The 20,987-nt window shown below is 46.3% G+C and overlaps 1 protein-coding gene across 2 annotated transcripts in view; it reads left to right on the top strand.

The window, feature by feature from the left end:
* The window catches only part of SREBF2 (sterol regulatory element binding transcription factor 2), an 80,188-nt gene that overhangs the window by 28,455 nt on the left and 30,746 nt on the right, over nt 1–20,987 (top strand). For both annotated transcript variants that reach the window (XM_065522083.1, XM_065522084.2), the window contains exons 2-9: nt 9,103–9,564; nt 10,869–11,050; nt 13,199–13,345; nt 15,736–15,957; nt 17,281–17,395; nt 17,485–17,666; nt 19,475–19,667; nt 20,191–20,372. In XM_065522083.1, the coding sequence (XP_065378155.1) occupies nt 9,103–9,564; nt 10,869–11,050; nt 13,199–13,345; nt 15,736–15,957; nt 17,281–17,395; nt 17,485–17,666; nt 19,475–19,667; nt 20,191–20,372 (1,685 nt within the window). The remainder of the gene's footprint in view (nt 1–9,102; nt 9,565–10,868; nt 11,051–13,198; nt 13,346–15,735; nt 15,958–17,280; nt 17,396–17,484; nt 17,667–19,474; nt 19,668–20,190; nt 20,373–20,987) is intronic.

Below are 20,987 nucleotides of genomic sequence, written 5' to 3'. Positions count from 1 at the left end.
TTTGGTATATGCGAAGGAATACATGACACCTTTGTGTATGTTACGAAACACAAGCATTTGAGAATCCGCACCTCTCCACCGAATTTTTCTTTGTGGTTTCTTTGCCAGTAAAAGAGTTCACTCATCCGTTGCTTAAAATATAGGATGCTTGAGTCACCAGCTTGCCATCCTGTGTCATTCAACACCTCCTCCAGACTCTTCCCAGGAAGGTGACCCAGAACCCCCTTGAAATACATGATACCGTCTCTGTGCTCTGATGTGCCCCCTGGTGTTTGAGTGGAGTGATTTTTAGACAGCAGTTTGCCTGTTAAAACGTTCCCTTTGTGGCCGGGTGTGGTGGCTCAAGCTTATAATCCCAGCACTTTGGGAGGCTGAGACGGGCGGATCACGAGGTCAGGAGATCGAGACCATCCTGGCTAACACAGTGAAACCCCGTCTCTACTAAAAATGCAAAAAAAAAAAAAAAAAAAAAAAATTAGCTGGGTGTGGTGGTGGGCACCTGTAGCTACACAGGAGTATGAGGCAGAAGAATGGCATGAACCTGGGAGGTGGAGCTTGCAGTGAGCCGAGAACGCGCCAGTGCACTCCAGCCTGGGTGACAGACTGTCTCAACAACAACAACAAAAAAACTTTCCCTTTGTTGCCTATATTATTGCTTGCATTTTAGGGCTTCTCAATTGAAGGATGTGGTTGAAAGAGCCCAGTTCCTCAACTGCTCCTCTGGGTGACTAGAGTGCGGGTAACTGATGTTTTAGGTCCTGGAGAAAGCAGTGGTGATCACAAATAGCAGAATGGTGGAGAAATGGTTGTCTCACATTTACCTTCAGGTTTGATACTAGTCTACATTTGGTTTTTTAAATAATTATTAGAAAAAAAGATTGTGGATGGGGAGATAGGATCATTATGATGAAAGAGTTATATACGTTCAATCAGGATATTCTTGGGAATTAGATTTTGCATTTACCTCCCTCACTGGTGTGGTCCATGTCATTTTCAGCGGCCTACACACATCACACTGTGATTATTTCTATGTTCTTGTGCTTATTGGGCAGCTGTAATATGAAAGATAAAATGAACAAAAAGTACAAATGAAGAAAGTTTAGGTAAATATTCCTGTAATTTTGAAGGTGAGGGTTTTTCTTAAGTGTTACACAGAAGCCATGTAATTTCACTCTACAATGTAAAATTGGTGTATAGTCAGTTCTGCTATAGTTCATCATGTGCATTTCTAAAAATCATGCTATGCGAAATCATGCAATAAAAAACACAGGGAGTGGGCATGTTGGCTCATGCTTGTAATCAGGAGGCTAAGGTGGGAGGATCTCATGAGGCAGGGAGTTTGTGACGAGCCTGGGCGACAAAGCAGACCCAGTCTCTCTTACAAATAAAAAATAAAAATTATCTGGACATGGTGGTGTGTGCTTGTACTCCCAGCTACCCAAGAGGCTACATTGGAGGATATCTTAAGCCCAGGAGGTAGAGGCCACAGTGAGCTATGATCACATCACTACACTCCAGCCTGGGTGACAGAGTAAGACTCTGTCTCTAAAACAAAAACCCAGAACTTACTGGGAAATGGGGGGTTATAGATCACAACAATAAAAATTCTCATAGGTGACCAAAAAAAAGGAAAGATTTATTTTTTAAAAAAGATGGGGACCTAATAAAACAGTCATACAGTCTTATAGACCAGAAAAACTAAGAAATATATAAATATCACAATGAAAAGGCACTTTGGCTTGAAAAACACCTGAGGTTTGCTTGAGGGAGGTAAGTGTCATTAGGTTACAGCTTGGGAGTTATCAGGAAGTGGTGGAAGGAGGGCTGTCTGAAGTCCAGTGGAAAGTTCTGACATCAATGTGATGGATGTGATTCATAACACATGCAGTGACCTGATGAAGCTGGTAGACGTTTAAGGTGCCTGTGTATGTGTGTGTACATTTTGTGCATTCCTGCATGGCTCGTTTCAGCTGAATATGGTTTTCCACATTTCCTAGTGTTTCTCTCATACATAAGCAAATGCAAAATTTATGTTATGCTCAGATTGTTGCTGGATATATCTGATGCATTTGAACAAATGCCCATTTTCAAAGTAAGAGTTAAAGCAAAAGTGTCAAAAAAAAAAAAAAAAACCCACTATGAATAATGTGTACTAGCTAATACTAAGTGCCAGGCATGGTGCCATAGATTCCACATGAGTTATCTCATCAATCCGTGAGTTAGCTGTAATTGTTAGCCACAATGTACAGTTGAGAAAAACTGCAGCTCGAAGAGGTAAAACTTGCCGCAGGTTCCAAGGCTAGGACATGGTGATTCTTAATTGCTATGTCATTCTTTCTTCCTGAACATATTAAAAGAGAAATAACAAAGTGGGGGAAATACTTGCAGACATTTAAGAAAGAACAAATATCCAAAATATCTGGAAGTTTTAAAAATCAGTAAAAAAAAAAAAAAATAGCCTGATGGAAAAAATGAACAAAGATCTAGAGCAGGCAGTTTACAAAGGAAGAAATACAAATGCTCAATAAAATTGGGACTTAAAAAAAAAAAAGACTTTCAGCCTCAGTTAGTACTCAGTCATGCAAGACAAAACAATTCCATGTCAGTTTTTTCCACTATGAGATTGACAGAAATGGCTGTGAGGAAACACTAGCAGGAACATAGATTTTTGAAACCTTTCCAAAGCATGTATACTGGTCCTTTGACCCAGCCATCTAACTTCTAGGAATTTATCCCCAAAAAACAGAGAACTAGGGGAAAAAAGGAGTTGTTAATAATGCCAAATAACTGGGTGGGTGTGGTGGCACACACCTGTAATCCCAACACTCTGGGAGGCCAAGTCAAGAGGATCGCTTGAGCCCAGGAGTTTGAGACCAGCTTAGACAGCATAGGGAGACTCTGCCTCCACAAAAAAAAAAAGATTTCTTTAAAGTTAGCCAGGTTTGGTGATGCATGCTTGTAGTCCCAGCTACTCAGGAGTCTGAGGTAGGAGGATTGCTTAAGCACAGGAGGTAGAGGCTGCAGTGAGCCACAATCACACCACTGCCTTCCAGCCTGGGCAAGAGAGCAAGACCCTGTCTCAAAAAAATTAAAAAAAAAGATAATGCTGAAAAATTGAAAGCAATTTTTCATCATTGAGTAAGTTAAACAAATTTTCATCATTGAGTAAGTTAAACAAATTGTAATACACTGGTACAGTACAATGGCACACAACATGATATACTGTGGGACTCTGAAAAGGATGATGTTATGTCTGTAATGGTTGACACTGAATGTTCTTCATATTTTATTAAGAAAAGGGAACAGGGTGCAAAGTAGCATGTTCAGTGTGATCTCATTTTTGTAAAACCGTTTGCATACATGTGCATGCTTAAGTGTGCAAGCAAGCCTTGTAGAGGAAGAAGTCTGGAAGGGCACACGTTAAAACATTGACAGCCGGGCATGGTGGCTCACGCTTGTAATCTCAGCACTTTGGGAGGCCGGGGCGGGAGGATCACGAGGTCAGGAGATTGAGACCATCCTGGTTAATGCGGTGAAACCCCGTCTTTACTAAAAATACAAAACATTAGCTGGGCGTAGTGGCGGGCACCTATAGTCCCATCTACTCGGGAGATTGAGGCAGAAAGGCGTGAACCCGGAAGGCGGAGCTTGCAGTGAGCCAAGATTGTGCCACTGTACTCCAGCCTGGGTGACAGAGTGAGACTCTGTCTCAAAAAAAAAAAAACACTGACAGTGGGCCAGGTGCAGTGGCTCACACCTGTAATCCCAGCACTTTGGGAGGCCGAAGCAGGCGGATCACAAGGTCAGTAGATTGAGACAAGCCTATCCAACGTGGTGAAACCCCCTCTCTACTAAAAATACAAAAATTAGCTGGGCATGGTGGCAAGTGCCTGTAATCCCAGCTACTTGGGAGGCTGAGGCAGGAGAATTGCTTGAACCTGGTTGGTGCAGGTTATGGTGAGCCCAGATCACGCCACTGCACTCCAGCCTGGGCGACTGAGCAAGACTCCATTTAAAAAAAAAAAAAAAATTGACAATGGATGACTCAAGAGTAGTGGAACTGCTGGATGATTTTTATTTTTGTTCTTTTCATTTATATGCTTTCTAAATTTTTCTTTAGTGAATATATTACTTCTATGATTTTAACAAATTATTAAAAACAGGGCCAGGTGCAGTGGCTGACGCCTGTAATCCTAGCACTTTGAGAGGCCGAGGTGGGCAGCTCACCTGAGGTCAGGAGTTCGAGACCAGCCTCGCCAACATGGTGAAACCCTGTCTCTACTAAAAATACAATAATTAGCAGGGTGTGGTGGTATGTGCCTATAGTCCCAGCTACTTGGGAGGCTGAGGCAGGAGAATCACTGGAACCCAGGAGGCGGAGGTTGCAGTGAGCTGAGATCGCACCACTGCATGCCTGGGTGACAGAGCGAGACTTTGTCTCAAAAAAATATATATTTAAAAAAAAATTATCTAACACAAGGTGCATAATAAATACAAAATATAAGAATAAATGACCTTTGTAAACTAGGTTTCCCAGCCCCTAACAGCCCCTCAAGCCACAAGCTCCATAAAGTACATGTGAACTCGGGGTCTCTTTGTGAGTCATGGGACTGCTTGCAATGCACGAATGGTAACAGGAACCTCTAATTTTGGTTACTTGCTTTTAGAGACCAGAACCCAGATACAGTTTCCGGGGGCCTCACCTACTTTGTTAAGCAACTTAGCTCTGAGTTTACCAAGCAGCTAAAAACAGGAGCAGGGGAGTGAGGTGAGCTTGAGCGTGCCAGCCTAGCTCCTGGGAGGCCTGTCTCTGGCCCTGGGCTCTGTGGGCTGCCGCAGGAACTGGAGCTTCATTTTCAAAGCTCCATAAAGCTTGTGCCTTCTCCCAGGCCTCCCTTTTCTGAGTTTCATGGCTCTCTGTGGAAATGAGAGCCTGTGTAATCGAAGAATGTGAATGATCAGAGCAGGGAACAGTGAGGAGCCATTAGGATGTTCCCATGGGGTGTAGCTCAGAGTTACAAAGCACAACTGCACCCTGGTTCTCCAGGCCTCCTCTTTTCTGGCACTGCAGACTAGATGGGGTCCTGGAGAGGCTCTGCATGCCCTGCTGGAGCTTCCTATCACTCCTTTCTGCAGATGCTCATATTAACAGCCCCTGTGTGCCGCTCAGCCCTGTACCCAGCTGCCTGGCTGACTGGAGATGGCTCCATTGGAGCTTTTTGTGTGTGGGTTGAAAGGGATTTTTTTTTTTTTTTAATTTAAGCAGTCTCATTCCATCTGCCTACATACTCTCACGCTTCGTGAACTAAGCTTTGTGACCTTTGTAGGTTACTTCACCACAGCAGCCCATATCTTCCCCGCAAAAGGGTTTCAAGAGTACTTGACAAAATGAGATCAGTGCGCCCACGTGCGTGTGTAGTGGGTGCTCTGGAAGTACCACTAATACGGACCTGCATAAGGGTCTGCCCTTCACCAAGCACTTTGGATAAATTATCTTATTAATCCTCAGAGTAAAGAGGCCAAGTGTGTATTTTTAAAGCAGCCTTTTGTAGTGAGGAAACCAAGGTGTAGAGAGAAGTAACTTGCCCACACTCACACCACTGATTAGGTGGGCCTCCAGAGACTCACACCTAGGCCTGACTACCACCAAAGCCTGTGTGCATCTATGAGACCATCCTGGCCTTCTGCCCTCCTTAGCTTTCCACGGATGGAAACTGTCGGCCAGTGAGTGATGTTTTTCTGGCTCTTTGTTGCAGCCCTCTGTGTTGATTTCTTAGACAGTTGGGATTTTGGGGGAATTCTAAAAGGTTCAACAAATTCTTAGATTTCTCTCGATCATTTTCTTAAAGCATTTTATAATCTTGTACTTGGAGTGTGTCAGCACTAAATTATGTTTTGTTTAAATGTACTGAATTTGAGGACATTTCTTAGTTTCATCATGTCAAGGAATTGAAATTGGTTGGTACAAGTTGCAATGTCTATAGCAATCTGCCCATTTCTCCCTCACACGAGGCTGAGTGAGGACAGCTTTGTGTCATGGTGTTGGTGAATAATACCACTATGGAGGAATGGAGTCTGGTGAGATGCTGTTTTGCCCACAGCAGGCTTAGCTGACTGGATACTTAAGGTGCCCAGATTGAAATGCTGAGCTCCAGTGATCCCATATGGAGGCCACACTGGAAAGCCCCAGCAGCTTTATTTATTTATTTACGTTTATTTATTTATGTATTTATTTTTTGAGACAGAATCTCACTGTTTCACCCAGGCTGGAGTGCAGTAGCTCTTGGCTCACTGCAACCTCTGCCTCCCGGGTTCAAGCAGTTCTCCTGTCTCAGCCTCCCAAGTAGCTGGGATTACAGGTACCCAGCACCATGCCTGGCTAAGTTTTGTAGTAGAGACAGGGTTTCACCATGTTTGTCAGGCTGGTCTCACACACCTGACCTCAGGTGATCCATCTACCTTGGCCTCCCAAAGTGCTGGGATTACAAGCATAAGCCACCACCCCCGGCCTATTTACATTTATTTATGATTTATTTTTCCTATCCTTTTGTAAGCTTCAATTTTTTTTTTTTTTTTGAGACGGAGTCTCACTCTGTAGCCCATGCTGGAGTGCAGTGGCGTGATCTCTGCTCACTGCAAGCTCCACCTCCCAGGTTCACGCCATTCTCCTGCCTCAACCTCCCGAGTAGCTGGGACTACAGGTTTCCACAACCATGCCTGGCTAATTTCTTGTATTTTTAGTAGAGATGGGGTTTCACTGTGTTAGCCAGGACGGTCTCGATCTCCTGACCTCGTGATCCGCCCACCTTGGCCTCCCAAAGGGCTGGGATAATAGGCGTGAGCCACTGCACCCGGCCCAAAAAATCTTTGTGTTTTTTTTTTGTTTGTTTGTTTTGTGTTCAGGGAAGGGATCTGGCTAGGTGCCCTGGCTCACACCTGTAGTCCCAGCACTTTGGGAAGCCAAAACGGGCAGGTTGCTTTTCAGGAGTTTGAGACCAGCCTGGGCAACATGGTGAAACCCTGTCTCTACAGAAAATTCAAAAATTAGCTGGGCATGGTGGTGCACGCCTGTGGTCCCAGCTCTTTGGGAGGCTGAGGTGGGAGGATTGCTTGAGCCTGGGAGGCGGAGGCTGCAGTGAGCTGAAATTGTGACAGTGCACTCCAACCTGGGTGACAGAGCAAGACCCTGTCTCAAAAAAAGAGAGAGAGACAGACAGACAGACAGAGTCTCACTGTGTTGCCCAGGCTGGTCTCAAACTCCTAACCTCAAGTCACCCTCCTACCTTGGCCTCACAATGCACTGGGATTACAGGCATGAGCCACCATACCCGGCCTCAGCAGCTTTCTGTCAGATATACAAACATATCCCAGGCTCCAGCGTCCGTCCCCCCTCCCCCCCCACCAAAAAAAAAACACACACTCACACACACAGCATGGCAGACCTGAGAAGAACATCCTGGTAGTGGTTTGGGGGAATGGAGATGGTGCCTTTTTTTTTTTTTTTTTTTTTTTTTTTTATAGTGGTGGTGTGGTGGTTTTTGTTGTTTTGGTGTCTAAATCAGAGCATCATATGTCCTTGAGGGTTTGGAAAGGAGGGGCCGTAGTTCAAGAACAAGCAGTAGCTTCTTGGGAGTGTATTAGAAAGAGAAAAGAATGTGGACAATGTAGAAAATTATAGATCTGAAACTATCTGGGACAAAGCTGAGGCCCCTGACTCCTATAGGGAGCAGTCATATGAAAAGAAGGGAGTCATGAGAGATAAGGGGGTAGTTGTGGGTTAAGTTGGGTTTTGGAAAGGCTGTGGGAAGATTGGCCAGAGAAGAGGCCCTGGAAGCAGGCTTGAGACCCTTCGGGCTGGGAATTTAAGGGTCCCAGCTACTCGGAACATGATCTAGAAAGGGGAGTGTGGTCTCCAGGTGGACACATCCCTTTGGACCCAAGACTCCTTGCCCAGAGAAAAGGGGCACAACCAGACAAGGGCCAGCGTGGGCCCTGGGAAGCACAGAGTCCAGGGCGGGGCCGGCTTGCTGTGTTCTGACCTGGCAACACACCTGCACTGCGTTGCGGTAGAAGAACACAAAGCTGGGAGGCAGAGAACTGGTTCTAATCCTGGCTGTACCCTAACAAGCTGTGGGACCTTGGCCAAGTCACTTTCCTTTCCTGGATTTCATATATGATCTTTCCATTCTTTGCATCCCTGAAGCTCCATGACTTAGGGGCCATCAACTTGGTTGTCCCTGAGTGTTTCCAAGAATACTAACAGTGCCCAGGGCTTTACTCAGCTTGGAGAGGAGGCCCAGAGCCTCCCTGTGGTGAGGAGGAAAGGGGTTAGAGCAAGTTAGGGTCTGCAGTGCTAGGACTGGAAGTGGCCTCACAAGCCAAGGCCGCTATACTCACAGCCTTAGGACAGTGACTCCCTACTCGCTGCCTTAGCGTCTCCAGCTGTAAAAAAGGACCCTTGGTACTTCGACAAAACAGCACCCACCTAGTACAAAGGTAGTTCCTTTTATGATTGATCAAAACAATCAGGAAAATGAGAGAGGCTGGTGTGGTGGCTCACACCTGTAATCCCAGCACTTTGGGAGGCTGAGGTGGGTGGATCACCTAAGGTCAGGAGTTTGAGATCCACCTGATCAATATGGTGAAACCCTGTCTCTACTAAAAATACAAAAAGTAGCCAGGCATGGTAGCGTGCGCCTGTAGTCCCAGGGAGGCTGAGGCAGGAGAATCACTTGAACCCGGGAGGCAGAGGTTGCAGTGAGCCAAGATCGCACCAGATCTCTGTTGCACTCCAGCCTGGGCAACAGAGAAAGATTCCATCTCAAAAAAAAAAAAAAAGAAGAAAATGAGAGAAAGGGCCTGGAGGTGAGAGTGAGGAGGGAAAAGAACCTCAAACAGATAAAGTCCTGTCCTGTTGTCCTGGGACCTTGGTCAGCCGTCTTGTCCCAGATGATCCCCACAAGAAAGAGGTAAGGGTTTCCTGACCCATTTCTGCCACGGTCTGAGGAAGGCCATTGGGTTTTCATGCCTTAGTTTCGTAAGCAAGTTTGAAAGGTAACTTTTTGGATAGCAATAAAATTACTCCTTTTCTTTTGTTCACAGAGATGCTGCAATTTGTCAGTAATCAAGTGGGAGAGTTCCCTGACTTGTTTTCAGAGCAGCTGTGTAGCTCCTTTCCTGGCAGTGGTGGTGGCAGCAGCGGCAGCAGCGGCAGCAGCGGCAGCAGTGGCAGTAGCAGTAGCAGCAATGGCAGGGGCAGCAGCAGCAGTGGAGCTGTGGACCCTTCAATGCAACGGTCATTCACCCAGGTCCCATTACCTTCCTTCTCTCCCTCGACGGCCTCCCCACAGGCTCCAACCCTGCAGGTCAAGGTTTCTCCCACCTCAGTTCCCAACACACCCAGGGCAACTCCTATTCTTCAGCCCCGCCCCCAGCCCCAGCCTCAACCTCAAGCTCAGCTGCAACAACAGACGGTAATGATCACCCCAACATTCAGCACCGCTCCGCAGACAAGGATCATCCAGCAGCCTTTGATATACCAGAATGCAGCCACTAGCTTTCAAGGTGATTCAGAAGTCAGAATGGTAGTGGTTGGTTGGTTCCAAAGTTTATGTGTCAGTTTGCAGACACTGTAAATATTTCTGTCCTCTTCAGGAATGGCGGGTATATCAATATGGTCCTGTCTGAATGAGTTTCTGGTAACTGTCAATAAGAACTGGTACAGGAGCATGTCACATTCTGCAGCTTCAAATACCTTAATATCTATTGTGCCTATTTCAAAAATACTTGGTTAAAAAATCCAGCAAGCGGCCGGGCGTGGTGGCTCACACCTGTAATCCCAGCACTTTGGGAGGCCGAGGCAGGCGGATCACGAGGTCAGGAGATCAAGACCATCCTGGATAACTTGGTGAAACCCCTTCTTTACTAAAAAATAGAAAAAATTAGCCAAGCATGGTGGCGGGCACCTGTAGTCCCAGCTACTTGGGAGGCTCAGGCAGAAGAATGGCATGAACCCGGGAGGTGGAGCTTGCAGTGAGCCAAGATTGTGCCACTGCACTCCAGTCTGGGCGACAGAGCGAAACTCTGTCTCAAAAAAAAAAAAAAAAAAAAAAATCCAGCAAGCATAGTAGACACAGGGCCTTCCTGATAACTAGTGGTGGAGACTTGAATAAGGCTTGAAATTGGCTAGGTGGCAGCCAGATCTCAGCCGCCACAGTTGAGAACTATTCATTCAACAAACATCTGAGCATCCACTATGGCGATGAATATGACTTTTAATGTAGGTGCAGCAGCTTCAAGTAGCAAGCCTCATGCTGGGCCCTCAATATGTGTTGAGGGAATGGATGACTGAAAGGGGCTTGTTCTTTCTGTGATGTGCTGCATCCCAGTTCCTTTTCATCATATTTCCCTCTGGCTCTGGGGAGCCTTGGGTGAGATTAGTATTGCTCTGAATTTCAAAGAATCTTACAGTTCTTCAATGGAGTTCAAGAATTGGGACGGGTGGAGGAATGTAAAGGCAAAAAGCTGAGACAGTCCTCCCAAAGTACACTTCCCGTCCAGAAAGGATGGAAGGAAATGAAGCCCCAGGGAGTTGTTGATTCTCAACATCTGTTAACTCCCTTGCTGGGTGCAGTCGTTTGCTGATTAGCTTCCCTTTCCTCCACCCTGGCACCCAGAGTAATAAAACAATTTGTACTCGTTCCCTCAGAAATTGATGCAGCCCTTATTGGATGTTCTGGTTGTCTAAACCAGCTTGTAAATGGCTGCGCACATCATCTTCAGCAGCAGGTGGGGAGTTGGAATCATTATGAGATACTTGACAGAATGCATTCCTCATCTCTGTGCCTTTTTTCTCCTCTTCTCCCAAGTCCTTCAGCCTCAAGTCCAAAGCCTGGTGACATCCTCCCAGGTACAGCCGGTCACCATTCAGCAGCAGGTGCAGACAGTACAGGCCCAGCGGGTGCTGACACAAACAGCCAATGGCACGCTGCAGACCCTTGCCCCGGCCACGGTGCAGACAGTTGCCGCACCACAGGTGCAGCAGGTCCCGGTAAGTGGCTGGAAAGGATTCAAGGAGGCACTGGATGGGGCTGTTAACTGGTCCTTGGTTGAAGATGTGGTCTACATGCTAAGAAGGACCAACCAGAGTGTACACAAAGCAGCTTGTAGGGCACCAGGATGTACCTGTGAGCAGTGTATAGAGACCTGGCTGAGCCCATATCTGTAGATAGTCCCTGGCACTCAGGAAAGGCTGGTGCAGTCACTTTATGTACACATGTAATGGGCATAAAACTGGAAAGAAATGTGCCAAATTGGTATCTCCCAGATAATTTTCTTTTTCATAGTTTTCTGTTTTTATTGTTTGTTTTGTTTTTGTTGTTTTTTTTTGAGACGGAGTCTCATTCTGTTGCCCAAGCTGGAGTGGAGTGGCATGGTCTCAGCTTGCTGCAACCTCCACCTCCCAGGTTCAAGCGGTTCTCCTGCCTCAGCTTCCCGAGTAGCTGGGACTACAGGCATATGCCACCACACCCAGTTCTAATTTTTATATTTTTAGTAGAGACGGGGTTTCATATGTTGGCCAGGCTGGTCTTGAACTCCTGATCTCGTGATCCACCCGCCTCGGCCTCCCAAAGCGCTGGGATTACAGACGTGAGCCACCACGCCTGGCTTTCATAGTTTTCTGTTTTCCATATTTTGTGCTGTGGGTGCTGAACATATATTACTTTTGGGGTGGGGGGGCATGTTTTATTTTTTATTTATTTATTTTTTTAGTTATTTTTTTTTGGGGACAAAGTTTTGCTCTTGTTGCCCAGGTTGGAGTGCAGTGGCACAGTCTTGGCTCCCTGCAACCCCCACCTACCAGGTTCAAGTGATTCTCCTGCCTCAGCCTCCCAAGTAGCTAGGATTACAAGCGCCCGCCACCACGCCTGGCTAATTTTTTGCATTTTTAGTAGAGACAGGGTTTCTTCAGGTTGACCAGGCTGGTTTTGAACTCCTGGCCTCAAGCAATGCACCCATCTCGGCCTCCCAAAGTGCTAGGACTACAGGCGTGAGCCACTGCGCCCAGCCGGGGGACATGTATTAGTTTTATAATCACAAAAAAATGTCTTTATGTCATACATCATCGTGGACTATATTTTCTTTTTTTCTTTTTTCCTTTGAGACAGAGTCTTGCTCTGTCGCCCAGGCTAGAGTGCAGTGGCATGATCTCAGCTCACTGTGCAACATCTGTCTCCTGGGTTCAAGCGATTCTCCTGCCTCAGCCTCCTGACTAGCTGGGATTACAGGCGTGTACCACCACACCCAGCTAATTTTTGTATTTTTAGTAGAGACAGGGTTTCACCGTGTTGGTCAGGCTGGTCTCGAGCTCCTGACTTTGTGATCCACCTGCCTCAGTCTCCCAAAGTGCTGGGATTACAGGCATGAGCCACCACACCTGGCCTATATTTTCTTACTAACACAGTAATTTATCTTTAAAAAAAAAATCAGGTTTATTAATTTTGCTTCTCGGCCATGTGTCTGGCTTTCCTGAGTCTTTCCTCTCCTCTCTGCCATTCACCCTACCCATCTCTGCTCTACTCCTGCTTCCTGCTCCTGCTGGGCCACTGGCACCCCCCTCCTGAAAGTCTTTCAGCCTTAAAACCCATGATCTGGCTGGGCACCGTGGCTCACGCCTGTCATCTCAACAGTTTGGGAGGCCGAGGCAGGTGGATTTCTTGAGCCCAGGAGTTCAGGACCAGCCTGGGCAACATGGTGAAACCCTGTCTCCTCAAAAAATACAAAAAATTAGCCAGGCATAGTGGCACACGCCTATAGTCCCAGCTACTCAGGAGGCTGAGGCAGCAGGATCGCTTGAGCCCGGGAGGTCGAGGCTGCAGTGAGCTGAGATTGTGCCATTGCACTCCAGCCTGGGCAACAGAGAGCAACCCTGTCTCAGCAAAAAAGAAAAAAAAAAAAAGAAGCCAGGACCCTCTTTAGCTAGCCCCTCTTTCTCCACCTGAACCCAGCATTCACGCTGCACAAAATAGCTGGCTTTCGAAATGGCCTCTATGAGATTTCCTGTTTGTTTTTTTATTCTCAATTTCAAAAAAATTATATCATTTCTCATTCTCTCTTGGAAGGTCTATGCAGTAAGAAAGGAATTCATAACAGAAGGATAATGCTATCATCCTTTTCCTTTTCTTCCTTCTTCATCCAGGTCCTGGTCCAGCCTCAGATCATCAAGACAGATTCCCTTGTTTTGACCACGCTGAAGACAGATGGCAGCCCTGTTATGGCTGCGGTCCAGAACCCAGCCCTCACCGCCCTCACCACCCCTATCCAGACGGCTGCCCTTCAAGTACCAGTAAGAGCTGCCTTCTCCCCCACCTTCCCCCTTTATTCCTGGAGGTGTTAGTCTTCAGAGATGTTAAATCTCTGTATGCTGAGTAGGTATGGGAGGGTCTATAGCACGAATCGGTCAAATTGTAAATGTCACTCCTCTTAGTCGTTTTTTTTGCTCGAGAAAGTATTACCAAGGTGTGTTAGATGTGGGAGTACTGGGGTCTACAAGGAAGTAGAAAAGAATAGCAGAAGGACCCTCTATTCTTGGCTAATAGCTCCACACAGGACCATTCACCTCTTAGGTCCTGCTAAGGACCCTAGGGCCACCAGGCAGGGAAGGGCTCCAAGGTGAGGGACATGGAAGGTACCCCATCCTTCAGTTGTAGGTTCTTAGCCACTTTCAGCATCCTATAGCATGAGAATCTGATAGAGTAAATGGTGATTAAAATTTGGAAGCACTAGCTTTATTCATAAAAGCCAAGAACTGGAAGCAACTCCAATGTCCATCCACAGGAGAATAAGCACATTGTGATATATTCATACAACGAAATTATGCCTAGCAATTAAAAAAAAAGAACGGCTGACAGGCACGGTGGCTCACGCCTGTAATCTCAGCACTTTGGGAGTTTGAGACCAGCCTGGCCAACATGGTGAAACCCCATCTCTACTAAAAATATAAAAATTAGCCGGGTATGGTGGCACGTGCCTGTAATCCCAGCTTCTCAGGAGGCTGAGGCAGGAGAATTGCTTGAACCTGAGAGGTAGAGGTTGCAGAGAACCGAGATCGCACCACTGCACTCCAGCCTGGATGACAGAACGAGACTGACTCTCAAAAAAAAAAAAAGCTACTGATGCATGAAACAACATGGGGCTGTCCCTCAGAAATAGTGTGTCAAGCCAAACGAGCCCATCACAAAAGAGTTCATGCTAATGATTCTATTTATATAAAGTTCAAAAAGAGACAAAATGAAGCTATGGTGCTAGAAGTCAGAGCAGTGGTGCCAAGGAGGGGAGGGGCATGCAGGAACCTTCTGAGCTGAGCTGGTAGAAATGGGCTATATCTTGGTCTGGGTGGTTATATACATTGTGTACATATGTAAAATTCATCAAGCTATAAACTTAAGATGTGTGGTATTTATTGTGCATGACGTACTTATTGGCAACTAATGAAATTGGGCACCTTTTTATTTATTGGCCGATTAGATATTGAGGCCATCATTCAAGAAAATAAACTAAAATTGGTCCGGACCCAGTGGCTCATGCCTGTAATGCCAGCACTTTGGGAGGCTGAGGCAGGCAGATCACCTGAGGTCAGTGGTTCGAGACCAGCCTGGTCAACATGATGAAACTCCATCTCTAATGAAAATGCGAAAACGAGCCAGGCATGGTAGCAGATGCCTGTAATTTCAGCTACTCAGGAGGCTGAGGCAGGAGAATCACTTGAACCCGGGGGGTGGAGGTTGTAGTGAGCTGTGATCACATCACTGCACTCCAGCTTGGGGCAACAGAGTGAGACTCTGTCTCAAAAAAAAAAAAAAAAAAAGCTGGGCGTGGTATCTCATGCCTATAATCCCAGCACTTTGGGAGACTGAGGCGGGCAGATCACCTGAGGTCAGGAGTTCTAGACCAGCCTGACTAACATGGAGAAACCCTGTCTCTACTAAAAATACAAAATTAGCCAGGCGTGGTGGCGCATTCCTGTAATCCCAGCTACTCCGGAGGCTGAGGCAGCAGAATCGCTTGAACCCCGGGAGGCGGAGTTTGCGGTGAGCCGAGATCGCACCATTGCACTCCAGCCTGGGCAACGAGAGCAAAACTCCGTCTCAAAAAAAAAAGGAAAGAAAATAAAGTTAGAAAAAATAAGAGGAGAAAACAGAGATGAAGAATAAAAAGAGGGGACCTCCATGGTTGGCCTATTTACTTAATCGAATGGCTCTGAGAGTGTCACTTCTGCCCTTAAGCTTTTTGATGGCGAAATTGTATAAAGAAATGGAGTAATTTGCTTAATTGTCATTTGAGAGGAAAAAATGTGTCATACACTAGGAGGAAGTTTTCTCCGGTACCAACTCGTGGTTCACCGTGTAGAAGTTTAGAAGTGGTTAACAGTTTGACAGCACAGCAGAAATCATGACTTGTTTCTGGCATACCTAGATCAAAACTTAAAACATATTTAGCCATGTTAATCCTCTTGTGTAGTTTATCAGTGTTGATTCTGAAGGTAGGTAGTAACCGAGGTGCCGTGGCTCCTGAGGCGTCTTGGGGCCTGATTTGATTAACTCAGGAAGAGTCTTAGACCTCATGAAGTACTGCCAGGTCTGGCAACACTTGGCCAGGGTAGGCAGGTCTGTGTTGAGGTTGCTTTATGCAGACTAACAAAGGGTTCATTCTGCTCTGTACCTGTGCCTATTCTAGACCCTGGTGGGCAGCAGTGGGACCATTCTGACCACAATGCCTGTAATGATGGGGCAAGAGAAAGTGCCCATTAAGCAGGTACCTGGGGGAGTCAAGCAGCTTGAGCCCCCCAAAGAAGGAGAAAGGCGGACAACCCACAATATCATTGAGAAACGATATCGCTCCTCCATCAATGACAAAATCATCGAATTGAAAGACTTGGTCATGGGGACAGACGCCAAGGTGGGTGCCAAGCAAAATCGTGTTTTATGTTCCACCATGTCCCCTCTACCTGTTTTTGCTTCAGGAGCTTAGAGAAGTCCCAGACTCAAGGTAAGTGAATACAAGACCGAGTTAGAGGTACTTTTTTATTAAAGCATCTTGGTATTGTGTCAAGATTATAAAATATTAAAAACCAGAAGGGTACTGGTGAGGGTTGATGAGGCAGTGACCCACTGAGACCTTTGACTCCTTCGGCTGTGCTCTGCAGTGATGGGGGACTCCACTGTCAGAGGCAGAGAAAGATGCCTGCCACTCAGTAGTTCCAGATACAGGACTGTGTGTGCCTTGGAGTCAGCTGATGGCATCGTTTTAGCTGTGTTTAGGGGTTACCTTTTAGGGAAAAGAAAGAAAAAAGAGGTTGAGTCTTTGACCAGCAACAAATAGAGGAAATTGATTTTCCAAATGTTTCTGGTGTTTTCACTGAATGTGTCTTCTGGAAAGTAGGAGATTTTATTTTTAAAACCTATCTATGTTTAAACCCTATTTTGAAAGAAAATTTCATTATTTTCCTTGTTGCCTACAAATCTGAAAAGTATACATCCTAAGTAAAAATCTTTGCCTTAAGATAACTGTCCAGGCCAGGTGCTGTGGCTCACACCTGTAATCGCAGCACTTTGGGAAGCCGAGGCGGGTGGATCACGAGGGCAGGGGTTCAAGACCAGCCTGGTCAACATGGTGAAACCCCATCTCTACTAAAAATACAAAAAATTAGCCAGGTGTGGTGGCAGGCGCCTGTAATCCCAGCTACTCAGGAGGCTGAGGCAGGAGAATTGCTTGAACCTGGGAGGCGGAGGTTGCAGTGAGCCGAGATGGTGCCATTGTACTCCAGCCTGGGCAACAAGAGTGAAACTCTGTCTTGGAAAAAAAAAAAAAAAAAGATAGCTGTCCAACAATGCTGTGGTGTTTTGTCATTTGTTTTCCTTAAAGTTTGTTTTTATGCTAGGATTATTGTAAGAAGTAGGAACAATAGCTAATATTTATTGAGTGTCAACTGTTTGCCAGGCTCGGGGCTAAGCTCTTTACACTCATTATCTGATTTAGCCAGGCTGCAAGCCTGTGATTCACGGACTCTCATTATCTCTGTGTTAATGAGGTGGAAAGTGAGGTTCAGAGGTATGGAGTAACTTCTCCCGAGTGGCACAGCTAATCGTTGGGAGGGCCAGCATCTGAACTTGGTTTCTCCCCTCACAGAGCCATGCTGTCATCCCAAGTGCTAGGGCTCTGCTCTTTTCACCCTGTAGCCTGCACTGGTCTCACTGTGTTTTTGCTTATCTTCCTACCCAGATGCACAAGTCTGGCGTTCTGAGGAAGGCCATTGATTACATCAAATACTTGCAGCAGGTCAATCATAAACTGCGCCAGGAGAACATGGTGCTGAAGCTGGCAAATCAAAAGAACAGTAAGTGTGCTGAGAGCAGGGTTGTCCCCCGGCCCGGCTAGGGCTTTGTAAAGGCAGATCATTTTCACCAGGTGGGGTTTTCTTTGCAGAGCTTCTAAAGGGCATCGACCTAGGCAGTCTGGTGGACACTGAGGTGGACCTGAAGATCGAGGACTTTAATCAGAATGTCCTTCTGATGTCCCCCCCAGCCTCTGACTCAGGGTCACAGGCTGGCTTCTCTCCCTACTCCATTGACTCTGAGCCAGGAAGCCCTCTGTTGGATGATGCAAAGGTACAGACTTTTGAAATCTTCTGATCCTTGGAATCTTTCCCATTTCCCCTAAGAAAGTAGCTGCGAGGTCACAGTTATGAGGCCAGGCTGCATGTTCAGAGGGCCTAGCCTGGAGAGAAACAGGAATTCTGTGAAATTAACCAGGTCCTGGAGAATAAAGAAAAAGAAAACTGAGCCGGGCACGGTGGCTCAAGCCTGTAATCCCAGCACTTTGGGAGGCTGAGACGGGCGGATCACAAGGTCAGGAGATCGAGACCATCCTGGCTAACACGGTGAAACCCCGTCTCTACTAAAAAATACAAAAAACTAGCCGGGCGAGGTGGCGGGCGCCTGTGGTCCCAGCTACTCCGGAGGCTGAGGCAGGAGAATGGCATAAACCCGGGAGGCGGAGCTTGCAGTGAGCTGAGATCCGGCCACTGCACTCCAGCCTGGGCGACAGAGCCAGACTCAGTCTCAAAAAAAAAAAAGAAAAAGAAAACTGACTCTGGGGGGAAACAGTCCCTCAGGTTTAACTGGTCCTTGCTGATAGGCCCCGTCAGAGAGTAATGAGTGCCAGATCCAGAACAGGAATGCGGAGTAGCTGTTGTGGGGGCGTTGGGAGCTGCTGAAGGCACCTCATTGCTTCACTCTGCCTTTAATGGGCCTGGCAAGACCACTTTGGGAGGCTGATCAATTCGTTTAGGATGAGGCTGCCTCTGGGTCCTCTTTTCAGAAATGATTACAATTTGCAGTCTAACAGATAACATTTTATCTACGGGCCTTTAATCGTCCAAGAAAGCCCCTGGCAATGGTAGTTTAATGGAATTACTTAAGAGAGGCTCTGAGCCTAATGATCTTCCTGGGAACCTGTAGAGACCACTGGGTTCTGTACTGTATTTTGACTTCGGCAGTTTCTGACTCTGTAAGCACAAAGTTCCCTTCTAGTGTTTGTTTTTGACTAAGCTGTTTATTGTATCACATACTTAATTTTACTAAGGATGCTCTGTTTTTGAAATATTCTTATAAATGTGATTCTGTTTGGCAACAACAGGCTGTTTGACATATAAATTGAATTAGCTCGGCTTCTGAGTCATCAGAAGAATGGTTTTAAAATATTGAAAAGAAATGACATGCTATATACACATTGGGGCGCAGGGGAGATCTGGCTCCAGCCCTCCTGCTATAAAATGGAGAGTGGGGTGGGTGTAGACAATGGTACTGTTTTAGAACAGGTAAAATATCCTTTAGATAGATTCACACTAAATATGATTTTTGATCAACTTTATTGAGGTATAATTTAAATGCAATAAAATATACCTACTTTAAATGTACAGTACCAAGAGTTTTAACATAATGTACAGTGCTATGTAACTGTCACTATAATCAAGATATAGAACATTTCCATCACCCCAAAAAGCTCTTTTGTACACCTTTGCAGGTAGTTTCCCACACCCCTCTCCAGCCTCAGACAATTACTTGATTCATCAGTTTCCTGTTACTTTAGATTCATTTTGCCTGTTCTGGAATTATACAGAAACAGAATCATACAGTGTGTTCTCTTTTGTGGTAGAGCTCTATTTTAAAAGAAAATCTCTTCTACCTTTGTTCTTTGGCACATGTACTTTTCTCAGTTAGCAAGCAGGTGAATGTGCCAATGTTTGAGCAGCAGTTAGTGAATTATAGGCCTCTCAATTCCCATCTGGCCTTAGTCCTGAGTTAATAGACTTGAATTTAAACCTCATAACCATTTCTCAATATATATATGTATTTATAAAGTGCTGTAAAAACCTATGCAGTATTTATTCCAACCTCGAGGCCTTGTTTTGAAGGTCAAAGATGAGCCAGACTCTCCTCCTGTGGCACTGGGCATGGTAGACCGCTCACGGATTCTTCTGTGTGTCCTCACCTTCCTGTGCCTCTCCTTTAACCCCCTGACTTCCCTGCTGCAGTGGGGAGGGGCTCACGACTCTGACCAGCACCCACACTCAGGCTCTGGCCGCAGTGTCCTGTCATTTGAGTCAGGTAAGTGGCGGCCCCTTACACCACCTGGGCATGGCTGGACCACTATGGCAGGAGAAGGACCCTGTGTACAAACTTCTTGGCTTGGCTACCAGGTCCCAAAGGGGTTTTATAGTGGGCCCCCACCTGCTTGCTTCTGATAGGGACTGGCATAAGTTCCGTTTTGGAAGTAACAAGGCAAGCCCAAGTTCAGTCAGAATGAGCAAAACAAATCAGGGACCCACACTACTCTAAATACCCTGGCGTGGAGGGGTGGTACCTATTTGAAGGAGGATATGGAGTTTTTTACCTGAGGTTGCAAAACCAATGCCTTAACCCTTTCAAGCTAACAAAGATTTTTGTGGCACTCAGCTCCATAATGACAAGGGCTACAGTCATTAGCCCCGTTTAGATTATAGAATTATTCACCCTTTCTTCTGAAAATACGGTAGAAGACTCGTTCCTGTGATAGTGCTGGGGTCTGTCAGGTGCCTGGCTGTTCCGCAAGGCCTTTCCTGGCAGGCTCTGCTGAGATACTCCTTCTTAGGTTCTGGGGGCTGGTTTGACTGGATGATGCCTACTCTTCTCTTATGGCTGGTAAATGGTGTGATTGTCCTGAGCGTCTTTGTGAAGCTGCTGGTCCATGGGGAGCCAGTGATCCGGCCACACTCCCGCTCCTCGGTCACCTTCTGGAGGCACCGGAAACAGGCAGACCTGGATCTCGCCAGAGTGAGTTCTGTGTCCGCCCTTCCCCATCCTCCCCTAGACTTGACCAATAATTCAGCAACTCATGTCGAAGAAAGTCCTATGATAGATACTTGTGGTAACTGAAAGGAAAAAGGGACCCTGCTGCTGAACAGTCACAGGGCAGTGGAGAGGGCGCCTCTGCATAGATAATTAATTCCAGGGACATGAGATGATCTATGTCTCTGGTATGACAGAGGAATAATAAAGTTGGGTTCTGAGGGAGGGGTTCCAGGGCTTGAGCGGGGCTGCCAAGAGCAGGAAGGAAGGGCGGAGGTGGCCGAAGGACCCACCCAAAGGCATGAATAGACAGGCTATTTGGTGACTGGCAGGTTCCAGGGTATGTTAAGTGTAGGGTGTGTCACAGAGAGTTGAAGGCAAAGGCTGGTAGTGTGTCTAGGCCCAAATTGGAGAGGGCTTTCACTGGGAACTGATTTGGGGCTTTATTCCCAATTCTTTATAGAACCAGGGAAGGTTTTTGAGCAGGAAAACTAGCTGAAAGTTTTCATTTGAAATCAACAGGGAGTTTATGGAAAAAATTCTGGGGCAACTCACAGCATTGAGGAAGAGTTAAACATCCACATTTTAAGAGGAACAAGA

Source organism: Macaca fascicularis, chromosome 10, assembly GCF_037993035.2.
Source record: "Macaca fascicularis isolate 582-1 chromosome 10, T2T-MFA8v1.1".
Lineage (NCBI taxonomy): Eukaryota > Metazoa > Chordata > Mammalia > Primates > Cercopithecidae > Macaca > Macaca fascicularis.
This window is presented reverse-complemented; position numbering and strand designations above follow the sequence as displayed.